This window comes from Lissotriton vulgaris, chromosome 4_1, assembly GCF_964263255.1.
Source record: "Lissotriton vulgaris chromosome 4_1, aLisVul1.2, whole genome shotgun sequence".
NCBI lineage: Eukaryota > Metazoa > Chordata > Amphibia > Caudata > Salamandridae > Lissotriton > Lissotriton vulgaris.
The window spans coordinates 2004899507-2004911979 of record NC_141691.1 but is presented as its reverse complement, the minus strand read 5'-3'; the positions used below and the strand labels follow the sequence as shown (position 1 = coordinate 2004911979).

At 48.0% G+C, this 12473-nt stretch overlaps 1 protein-coding gene across 3 annotated transcripts in view; it reads left to right on the top strand.

Annotated features, from left to right (window-relative positions):
• Window positions 1–12473, top strand: part of IQANK1 (IQ motif and ankyrin repeat containing 1) — a 572485-nt gene that overhangs the window by 422880 nt on the left and 137132 nt on the right. For all 3 annotated transcript variants that reach the window (XM_086966345.1, XM_086966344.1, XM_086966343.1), the window contains 2 exons: window positions 1719–1773; window positions 4152–4244. In XM_086966345.1, coding sequence (XP_086822471.1) covers window positions 1719–1773; window positions 4152–4244 — 148 coding nt within the window. The remainder of the gene's footprint in view (window positions 1–1718; window positions 1774–4151; window positions 4245–12473) is intronic.

Genomic DNA, 12473 nt, shown 5'->3' with positions numbered 1-12473 from the left:
TTAGTTCTTCTTTATTTCTCTTTGTTCTTCCTATATTTCGGGTTTCAGTTATTTGGGGCGACAGGCACGCTGCTAGGGGGGTAGGCCGTAGTCATCTGCAGGGGTGCAGGGTGGGGCGTTGGGGAAGGGGAATTTTTTGTTTTGCCTTTATTGTTTCTATGGCCTTTTTTCTCTTTCGTATCCTTCCTTTTGCCTTTTCTTTTGCTTCTTCCTTTTTCGGGTCAGTGTAGTGGGTCCACTCTTCTGTCAATTATCGATTTTTCTTATCTGTGCCTATACTTTTCACGGTATTTCAGTATCATTGGGCGGGCGCTTAACTGGTGCGAACTGTGATTGTATGCTTGTTTATCCTGAATTGTATGCCTTAGCGCCACTGTCTTAAATGAGATCGATCTACTGTGGAAATCCTACTATTTTGCCTGCCCCTTATGAGACTCTGTGATATTGTATGGCACCTGATACTTCTATTTTTATATTGAAAAATTGAGCCTTTAGAATCCTGTCATTCGCATGGTATGCTTAATAGCCAGTTTTAATTGAAATTGTGGTAAATTCGCTTCCTGGGCTGCCGAGTCGTGTCCTAATTGACTTGCTGTGATGAAACTGATTAGCGGCCGGCCCTGGTGGTTGTAGGCCCATATTTGTAACTGGTTGAAGTACCAATAAAGGTTTCCCCCCCCCCCCCCCCCCCCCCCCAAAAAAAAATCGCATCATAAGGAATCGCATAAATTTGCGATTCCTTATTTTGCTATAGCATTTAAGGAATCGCAATTTTGTGATTCCTTAAATGCTATGTATGAAGCATTTTTCTATAGCGAATTAAGCTTAAGAAATCACAATTTACCACCAACTTTCAATTGGTGGTAATTTGCGATCTCTTGTAAAAATGCACAAATTGGCATTTTTGAATGTGGCATGTGACGCACATACATGCCCATAGAGCATGTATGTGCGCCATATGCACACACATGCTGATTTCAGGGGTGCATCAGGGTGTCCTTGAGACACCCCTGCACCCTTGAAATCAATCTCATTTTGCGATTAGCAAATTGTGAGTCGCAAAATAAAATGCTTTTCACAATCATTCCTATGGGCCTCCTGGCCCATAGGAATGAAAGGGAAATTATTCCTTATTCCTTATTCCTTATTTGCGAATTTGCAACTTGCGAATTCGCAAATAAGGAAGATTAAGGAATCGCAAAAAAAATCTGATTTTTTTCATACATACCGTTTTGCGATTTCTAAATAACGATTCCTTAAAAATCGCTATTTAGAAATCGCAAAACGGAACTATGATACATATGGCCCTTAGTATTGTGCAGCGGTACACAAAAATCAAGAATATATGTGTGTGCGTTTTTGTGGTGGGATTTAATTTCCTATAAGTGTGTGTCTGTTTTAGTTACTAAACACATTTGTTACTAAACACAGAAGATTACACATTCGTTCCTTACGGGAACAATTTTTGATATATTTATGGAAGTTGTTTTGTTTATACATTCGATGTCACAGTTTACATAGCATAAGAATGATTATTACTGGTCCAATAAGATTTTTCATGTTCTTTTTTTTACTATTAATTTATACAATGTTATTAAAAAGGTGCAGCCTTCTCCAGTTAAATATCACTGTGAGTGCATAAGTCAAATTTGAACTTACACGTGAACCAGCCCAAATTCTGCCACCCTATATATTTTTGCTACTTTTTGTCCCAACAGAATGAAAGAAGAAGTTCTGCAACTGAAAAAGGAGCATGAACGCTGCCAGAAAGAGGTAAGGTGTTGGTCAGGGTCCACTTCTCTTTTCTCTCTCAAAAAATCACACTCATTGTGTGATCTTTATTAATTACTTCTTCAATGCAAGTAGAAATATTGTGTTCCTACTGTTTCGTCCTAGCTCTTTCTGATTCTAAGCCCATGTGAATTAACAGGATTGGACGCTATTTCTAAAAGCTGTTAAACCAAAGGACCTGCTCAACTGGTACCACATGTGTAATGCATGTAGTACACAGCTGTGGCTCCGCCCCCTGATTGGGTGTGCACTTATCAACCAACACTAAACCCTTCATATGTTGCCCTTAGTGATGTTTTCTTTCCACAGATGTCATGCTCTTCTCCTGTGTCACCCACTATGGCATGTATCGTAGAGATCCAGTTGAGCCAGGGATCTTGTGCTGCAAGCAGTTTGCAATATCTGGCACTTGTAGATAGCGCGTGTCCTGCCAGGAGAGCTATCTTCTGATGCATGTCTGATGATGAACACGATAGCATTCCCACAGCACACTATATATGGTACTCTGTATGTGCTAGGCTGCATGATGTTTGCAGCACCCAGAGTCAATCAGGTAAACAAAACACAACACCATCGAGGAGAGGAACAATTTGGTAATGTCATCAGTGAAAACCGCTCCAGTTCAGTTATCAGGAGAGAAATACAGTAATCCAGAGTCATCAGGAGAAAAAACCACAAGCACCTAGTAGAGGCATTAGAGTAACTAAAGCAGCACTACAGACCTATCAGGGGAAAAAACAATAACCGAGAGGAATTAAATGAAAATGGAACAGCCCAGAGAAATCAAAGAAAACCAACAGTCTGGAGCCATCAGGAGAGGCATTCGTAAGTCACTGTTGGGGGTGGGGGGACCAACACCTCAGGCCCTTCAAAAACAAAACAATAACAGAGTCATCAGATGAGAAATTAACAACACAGTGATATCAGGGCAAAGGCAACAATCTGGAGCCTTCAGGAGTAGCAACCTGGGGTCACTGTGGGGAATTTGCAATAACCCAGACCTAACTGGCAATGCAACAACAACCTAGATTTATCTAGTGATAAAGCAGCAAACCAGAGTATTTTAAGGTTGGGGGGAGGGGTAAATCCCGAATCATCAGGGGGGAGTCAATGATTCACAAACATCTAGGGAAAAGGCAGCAATACAGAGGCAGTGATGGGAAAAAACAATCCAGAGCCATCAATGAAATAGGCATCTATATGGTGGCCTTGGAGGGAAAAAAAACAATCCAGAGACACCATCGTAAAAAGCTACAACCCACAGTTACTGAGGGCAAAACACAATCCAGAACCATTATGCGATTGGTTGGGGTGGACAGACAGTCCTTTCCCACCGCTTCTGAAATAGACTGACATTTTTAGGTCTAGATCAGTAGACTGCTGTAGCTATTCCTCTGTATGCTTTCAACCAAGGGTTTCAGGCCAGATCCTGATCAGCCACACAGTGACAGTAGATATGGTATCAACAGATGGAGAGGAGTACAGCCGGACTTCGTAAATAAAGGAGTGATGCTGTTGTGTCTTCATTCATGGAAATGTAGTTCACCGTGCATTTCTACTAGCGATGGTGTTCTATGCTTATCTGGACCATCAATGTTGGAGAGCAGAGGGCCACCTCAAATAGGAGAGCCTCACAAGAACATGTAAACCTCTGGGGGGCTGATATCCAAATTGGATCTTTGTGCAGTCAGTTAGAGCACTAAATCTCCCACTGTATCACCCAACCAATTCAAGCTCTTCTTCCCCGGCTGCGCGATGACCACAACAAAATAGTTTTTTGTGTAGCACATATATTTGGTGCATAGTTCCTTCTAATGTCCCCCTAGAACAGGGCTCTGGAAGGGAGGCCCACCCTGGTTGTAGCGGTGTCAGGTTTTCAGCATAATTGGAGACTGTTTAAGGGATTGTCATGACCGGTTCTTAAGTTAATGTTCATAAACAAACCATGGCCACGGTGGCTTAAACCTGCCAAACATTGTCATGTCTGTTGTCGGCCATGTTATTACACATGCATGTGACCATGATAGGTATGAAATTAACCATCTGTTGGAAAGTGAAAAACAGAAAAATATTGGTAATGGCATTGTTGAGCCAGCTATAGAATACCAGACCAAAGTTGCAGCTTGCCAACACTGGGTCTGATTAGATTTGTTTAATACATTTCTTTTCTGCTCTTCGTGTGACTTAAGTGAGGGCTACTACAATGTGTTCTGATATTGTGCTGATGGTCTGTTGTGTTCTGCGCAGTTCTAGTGCCTTGCATAAAGCGCCATGCCATTTTCATGCCCTAATATTGTGTCCTGCTCTCTGTACATTCCTGTCCCTGTGTCTGACTCCCCTTGAACCTTCCATCAATGCAGCTGCAGCAAGCGTATGCAGAGCTGAACCGGAGGATCATAGAGCATGACAAGAGTGTAAGGAAGAACAAGGACAAGACGGAGATCACCCTGCAGGTGAGGAGAAGAGTGAAGGGGAGGGAACTTGTGCTTTGTTCTCACTATAAATACCACATTTTAAATACAGTCATATTGCTGTAAGTCTACTCTCACCATGTGGTTTATGCGACTACTGTTCTGTATGAATGATCATCTCAATGTTCATTTTGTGAAGCAGTTATGGAAAACCAGTTCTATAATTTAATTATATCAAACACACAAGTTCTCCAGTATTGGATCTTTTATAGATTCACATGCTTGAATCATTCCTCATCTTCAAAGTGGGAGTCCGTCAGTAACTTTAAAATAGCACTACTAGGTACTGACAACTGTGAAAGGCACTGGAAGTGGCCTCTTTTATTAGCCCACCCATCTAATTGTAAAGGGCCCAAACTTCAAATAACTAGATGACTCACCCCTGCCAGACAACTTCACATCTCAGATTGCTACCGCAACCTTTGGTGGCGGAAGGGAATTTTGGTGTTTTACTTTTCTTCAAGTACAGCTAATTGAACTTTTAGCCATTTCCTTGGACTTTAGGGATACTCATTAGCCTATTGCCTCTGAGAAATGGCATCAATGGAGAAATCCGAAAGGAGTTTGTTTAAGGCTTGTGATTCCTCTGACAAAATTAGAGTTTTCTCTGGTGACCCTCAGAAGAGATGCATATACTGACTCTACCCAGACCACAAGGGCAAAGATTGCAAGATATCTCAATGACCATGGGGGGAGACTTCTTATATGGGCCCAAAACAATAAAGCAACTGAACAACTCTCTTTGTGTGGATGAAGCTGAGACTATATCCTCTAAATATTAGAGGAAAATAGAAAGCCTCATAGTGCAGAATCCTCAAGGGCCAAGACCAATCCTGGAGAACTTTCTTCAGGAGAGAGTGAGAAGTGAGGAAAAACGTAATAAAAAGAGTTTAAAAAGTCAACCGATGGGGAGGAGCTTCGCGGGCAAGCAAGATGGCCGCGTAAGCTCGGAGCTCAGGAGACCCTCCGACCCTCCGCATAAATCCTGGTCGAAATCCTGATCCACGGTGGTGGATTCTAGTTGGCGAATGGTCGTAGACACGGGATCTACTTTCCGATCCAAAATCCGACACTCCTTGACGAAGTTACGTCGTGTCGAAATTCGGTGCCAGGGGTGCACCATTGTCTCGGGGATGGCCGACGGCTGCGATAATGAAGTGCATGATCGATATGCTGAGTGAGCGCCTCCTGTTCCAGCTGGCGGAGCGAACGGAGCTGCGAAGTGGCCTATCGCTGACTGAACATTTGTGGTAGCTACGCTCCGCACTCGCTTGAGTGCCTGAAGTGATCTCTGAGTGCTACCCTTTGTCCTGCCTAGACCCAACATGGCTGGCAGGGGTGATCCTGATAGAACGGCGAACCGGGCCAGCAGGAAGGCGGTCCAACCTCAGACCAACAAGATCGACCGGTACGCCCAGCAAAGGACCTCGCCAACTGTTGCCGCTCAATCCAAAGACTCTCTACGTGCGGGCTCGCCAGAAGGGTCGGAGCCCACGCTCCGAGACATCATGGGGGCTATCGCTGGCATCAGAACAGAGATGCATAAACAGCACGAGGTCCTGGCGCACAAAGTGGATACCCTGGCGATTGACCTCAATCTGATCAGGGCCGACCTTGGTAAAACTAATGACAGAGTGAAATCGCTTGATATTAAAACTGCCAGCCTTACGACCGATGTCTCGGACCTGCAGACGGAGGTCCGGAATTTGAGGTCGATCAATGACCTGTTCTCAAGGCGGCTGGAGGACTTTGAGGGACGTGCCAGGCGGCAAAATGTGCGCATTATTGGGGTACCGGAGGGTGCAGAGAACTCGGCCGCCGACCTCTTTGTCAAGGAACTGATCAAGACTCATCTGGCCCCGGCGGGCCTCAGCCATTTCTTCTCGGTCGAGCGGGCCCACAGAATACCGGGTGGTCCTCCGAAGACGGGCGTCGCACCGAGACCCATCATCGCCCGCCTATTCAACTTTAGAGATCGAGATGCGATCCTACAGGCTTCGAGGCGACATGGACCCCTCAAGTTCCAGAACGCTGATGTTAACTTCTACCCGGACTTTACTAGGACCGTTCAGAGACAGCGCCAAAGTTTTGCGGGAGTGAAGCGGCGCCTCAGAGACTTGGTGATGAAATACTCCATGATGTTCCCCGCTAAACTGCGTGTTGAACGCGATGGCCGCGCTCTGTTTTTCGACATGCCTGAGGCTGCGAGTGACTGGCTGGACACTTTGCCGCACCGACGCGAGGAACAGGAGGAACATTCCGAAGGTGCCTCTGGAGGCCCCGATCATCAGGAGTAGTACTCATCACACTAACTTTATCGGTTGGTGTACCTGTTGACTATGACCTATCATGCCAAGCTGTTGCACTTTATTGTGACTATCCTTTTCCTTACATGGAGGGTGGCGGGGGGGACTACGTGATCTCCTTTCTCCTCTAGGGTCTTCTTGTAGCTTCGTTTATGGGGCGACAGGCACACTGCTGGTTGGGGGGGCTTTTTAGTCTAATGCAGGGGTGCAGGGTGGGGGGTGGTGTGAGGTTTGGTTTTGTGTGCTTTCTTAGTTTATTTCTTCTTTCTCTTAGGCAATGTATTGTATGCTCTGCTTCCTTTAATGCATCGGTGGGGTCTATTGGGGTCGGCGGAGGCCTGAGGTTTGACGATGGGGGGTAGGAAATTAAAAGTTCTGTGTTGGAATGTTAATGGCTTGGGTGATCGCATCAAGAGAGGGGTGGTTTTGCAATTGTTCAAAAGAAATATGCCTGATGTTGTTCTGTTACAGGAGACACACTTGGTGGGGAATACGTGCCGTGCGCTCAACAGGAAGGGTTTCAAGATGGTGGCACATTCAGGGTTCTCTTCGGGGTCCCGGGGGGCGGGTATTATGGTGCGCACGTCTCTCCCTTTTGAGATTGACTCCACTATCGTGGACGAGAGGGGGCGGTATGCTGCAGTCACGGGGCGGTGGGAGGGGTGTGCTTTGATTCTGGTTTCGGTTTATGTTCCCCCGGGGCTGCAAAACAACACTTTTCAGGACCTTGGAAACGCCATTTTGAACCTGCCTGCGGGGTTGCTTATTGTGGGTGGTGACTTCAATTCGGTCTGCTCCGGGACCTTGGACAGACATCCGCCTAGAGACCTCCGTAGTTCGCAATCATGGCTGCCCGACTTCCTTGATACTATGGGGTTGGTCGACTGCTGGAGACTCATGCATCCCACCCAGAGCCAATACTCGTTTCATTCTGGAGCACATGGTAGCCTCTCGAGAATAGATTATGTCCTTGCCTTGGCGGCCCATGCGCCGGCGATCTCGGAGGCCCGCTTGTTGGCGAGGGGCATCTCGGACCATTCCCCGGTGTGGGTGTCTTTCGATTTCGACATTTTGGTTGCCGAGCGGCCTGTGGTGGTCAATCCATGGTACTTTCGGAACCCAAAGACTCGCGGACTCTTGGCCAAGGCTATTGAGTACTATTTCAATGAGAATAATGGGTCGGTTACATCAGCTGCCACCTTATGGGAGGCGTTTAAGGCGGTCCTGCGAGGTGAAGCCTTTGGCCTCATAGCGGACGTCCGTAGGAACAGAGACGCCGACATGGTGCGCATTGATGCAGAGATTATGGAGCTGGACTCTCAATTGGAGGCGGGTCCTACGCCTGAGCTGCTCCATACCCTCTCTCTTAAGCAACTAGATTACCGCGATCTTGCCTCCGACGCTGCTATCGTCATGGGTAGAGAACAACAGGGCAGGATTTACAATGTCGGTGACAAGGCGGGCAAACTCCTAGCTTGGCTTGATAAGAAGGAGAGAGCCAGTCGCGTAGTTCCGGAGGTGTTGGGGGACGACGGCTTGCTGGCCACTGACCCGAGGGCAATCGTTGAGTCATTCTCGGACTACTTTCGGGGCATTCACACTTCGGTCTCTGACCGGTCTGAGGCCGACTTGTGCGCTCTCTTGGCAGATATTGATCTCCCGCGCCTGTCAGAGGCAGACCGTGACGACCTGGACAGGGCTATCACTGCGGACGAGATTGCCCTCGCCATTCGCTCCCTTAGGTCTGGCAAAGCGCCTGGCCCCAATGGTATTCCTGTGGAACTTTATAAAATCAAACCGGATGTGGTTTCCCCGCACTTGTGGAACATGTTCCTGGAGGCGCGGGAGGCAGGCATGCTTCCCCAAGACCAGAGGCTGGCCACCATTGTGGTCATCCATAAGGAAGGGAAGCCAAGAGATTTGTGCCGATCGTATCGCCCCATCTCTCTGTTAAACGCGGAGCCTAAGATTCTAGCCAAATTGCTCGCCAACCGACTGATTGGCGCAATTGGCGACTTAGTGCACCCGGACCAGTCGGGCTTTATTCCACACCGCAACACTGCCCTTAACCTTCAGAGACTTCACGGAGCCCTGGCTAGGGCCCACATGCTTGAGGAGCCAGCTGTCCTGGCGTCATTGGATGCCACGATGGCTTTTGACTCCCTGGAATGGAGTTACCTGTGGGCAGTGTTGGCGAAGCTCGGCTTCGGCCCGGAATTCGTGGGGTGGGTCAAACTTCTGTACGCTAGCCCGTTGGCTAATGTAGCGGTCAATGGTCGAGTTTCGGCGCCCTTTGTTCTTCAGAGAGGCACTAGGCAGGGCTGTCCTCTGTCGCCCCTCTTGTTCGCACTTGCACTCGAACCATTGGCATGGTTACGCAACCACCCAGACATACATGGCATTCGATGGTCCCCTGACTTCGAGGACCGAGTGTCATTATATGCAGATGACATCCTTCTGTATCTCACTTCCCCTTGCAAGTCTCTCATCGTGGTCTGCGACGTGCTTCGACTCTTTGGTCAGTACTCCGGCTTGGTTATTAACTGGTCGAAGTCGCATTTGTATGTTCTGAAAGGGGGGACGCCTCGCCTCCCGAGAGGCTGCGGCATACAGGTGGCGAGACAGGGTTTCAAATACTTGGGGATTTACATCTCCACGGACTCTAAAGCGCGCTACGAGAACAATCTGCTTCCCCCTCTTCTTCGTCTCCGGCGGGATGTGGAGGGGTGGCGTAAGCTTCCTCTTTCCCTGCTTGGGCGCGCGGCGCTATTCAAGATGATGTCCTTGCCCAGATTCCTTTACGCCCTGCAAAACACTCAGGACCCGGTCCCGGCCCGATACTTTGGCGAAATTGAGAGCTTGCAACGTGCCCTACTTTGGGATGGTCGGCCCCGCATTGCTATCACGAAGCTCACGCTCCCGTGGTACGATGGGGGGATAGCGCTGCCTGACATGCGAAGATACTACTGGGCCTCCCAGCTGGCAGCCATTAATCATGGCCTATATGGCCCTGCGGATAGTCCAGGGTACGCCATGGATCGGTGGCTCCTGGATGGCGGGAAATACCATAGGGCGCTGTATACGAGGTCTCTTGATAGGCGGATGTCTGGGCCAACGAAAACTGCTGTACACATCTGGAGAGCGATCACAAAGGCGCAGGGGTGGAAAGACAGACTTACAAAGGTGACCCCACTCTATGATTCTGATATACTGGGTAAACTATGGCACACTAAAGGCTTTGACAAGTGGGACATGATCAGTATTTCCAGGGTGGAGGATATGATGTTGCGAGGGGAGGTAAAGTCTTTTGCCCAACTACAGATGGAGTTTCAGCTGGGTGGAACGGAATATTTTCTGTACGCCCAGCTGAGACACACACTATTGTCTGCTATGCCGGAGGGTGAGGTGGTTCCCGACAGTTCTCCCCTGGAGGATCGAGTACTGGATGGCCACATGCCGGACAGTGCTATCTCCTTGACGTATAAGAAGCTGATCAATGTCCGCACAGATCTCCTCCTGGGGGTGAGAGATCAGTGGGTGCGGGACGGGATAGAGATCGACGACGAGGACTGGCAATGTGCTGTGTCATCCCCCAAGGAGGTCGCTATCCCCTCCCGTCTTCGATTGGTGCAGCTAAAGATCTTGCATAGAGTCTATGTCACTGGCCCCAGGCTTATACATATGGGACATTCTGCTGATGGCCTCTGTAGGCGTGGTTGTGGTGCTCTCGCCACCTTCATGCACATCATTTGGGAATGCAACGCGATAGCTTCCTACTGGAGGCGAGTGCACATGATCATGAGCGAAGTGACCGGGGTGGAAGTACACGCGGAGGCCCGAAGATGCCTCTTAAATATCTGGGGCCCGACAGATTACAACGTTGCCCAGACCCAATGGGTGACCCTTGGGAATATGGTTGCGAAGCGGGACATTGCACAGATGTGGGGAGCAACAACAGCCCCGAAGGTGGTACAGTGGAAGGCCAATATGGATTGGTGTATGTTCCGGGAAAAGACTGTATATGTTGCCAGGGGTAAACCTAAAAAATGGCAGAAATTGTGGGGGGCTTGGAATGAGTACAGGGGTGACATTTGCATACCTCCAGAACCCGCTCCACAGGAAGAACACTTGTCCCCATAGCCCATGATTCCAACTGACGGTTAGATATCTCTATTATCCTGTGTTTCCTTCTCCCACCGTTCTCAGTATCTCTATTGTTCTGATTACAACTGTGGTCATTGTGCTTGACCGACTCCTCGACTAGGCCTCACCGCACATTGGTTTCATTGCCTTCTTTCCTAGCGCCCGTTTCGGCGCCTCTTTCTGTACCTTTCCCCCCCTTTTTCTTCTGATACAAAAACTGAAAAAAACGTAACCTTCATTCGTTCTGATATTCTGCTTCTTGCACTCTGATTTACTGCATTTTGCATTGCTGCCTAGCCTCCGGGATGTAAGGCTGAATAGCTGTGTGCACTATTTGAAAATAAAGGTTTTAAAAAAAATTTTTAAAAAAAGAAAGTCAACCGATACTTCTTTCCCGAAAACCAATAGAAACAGAGGCATTCTCAAATTCAATGACTCCACTGTCAGAACCACTGACTAAAAAAAACAAAGGTAATCACCGTTGATGGTGCGCCCGTCGACGACGTTGTCAACTATGCCCTTCAACGAAATGTTGTCTACGAAGTTGAGGAGAGAGTGTGGGGAGAAGATATTGGACTGGTCAACGAAAACCCCATTGCCGTCTTGACTGTAAATTGTAAATTGATACTTGTATAGCGCACTACTCACCCGCAAGGGTCTCAAGGCGCTTGTACGAATACCGCTGTGGAACCCATCCTGGCTTTCCCTGTGAGGCGTCCACTCCTGGGCACCCCCAAGGTGGAGGCTAGGCGTCCTTAGCGTTGTGGGGGCTGTTGTGGAGATTAAGCAAGCTATTGCCCAGAGTTGCAGAGTGGGACTCCCTGATTGGAATAGGCACTGAGGTGAGAATTATCAGGTCAGTGGAATTTTTAGCCCAAGACCCGCCGAGTCGGGGAATTGAACCCTGGTCCCGGGCTAGACCTCTGCATCAGGGTCTGCTGCTCTCACCATTGAGCCACACTTCTCCACTGTCTGTGAAGTTGACAATGAAACCACGGGCAAAGACATTTCTATCGACTACTTCCTCCAAGACTTTGTCGGAACACACCCATTGATGCTATTAACATTGACAAAGTATTCGCCATTGATTATAGCGCTGATGGCCCTACTATGCTCGGAGCATACCTCGCCAACCTAGATACCACTTTAGCCCCCGGCGAATCTTCTGGATACAGAAGCAGGGGAGGATTCTGATCCAGATGATCCCTTCTGAGCAGCATATAGTTCATATATAATTAACTTCAAGTTCCAGGACACAGAGGTGGAACAACCTGAGACATACCACCCACAGATCACACACCAGAGATCGGAAGGCAGGGAATACTATGACCACCACTTAGGTAAATGCATATGAAAACTATATGTAAAGGCCTATGATGAGAATACCAGTGGATCTTGTTAAAGATCTAAGGCACATGATGGCAGAATGTTGAGTATAACCAAATAAAGCACTCCTCGTTGATCTTCCAGTATGGTTTATTCAGTACAGTATAATATATGAAAGTTTCCCCATTGTAAACTGCAATAATCCCCTCATCTGCAAATTCAATATTACTGCCATAGCACTCCGGCTTCTTCCTCATCCAATGCCTCCAGCCAACTGACCTCACATTCCACCATGAGATCATTCTTTCTATTACATCACCCACAACTGAATTCCAAAGTAACAACTAACCACAACACCGCCTTTTGCGAATGCTTCCAGCTGGTCCACATCAATCGCCTACACTGTTCCGCCTCAACAAGCACCTAGGTCTCAGCC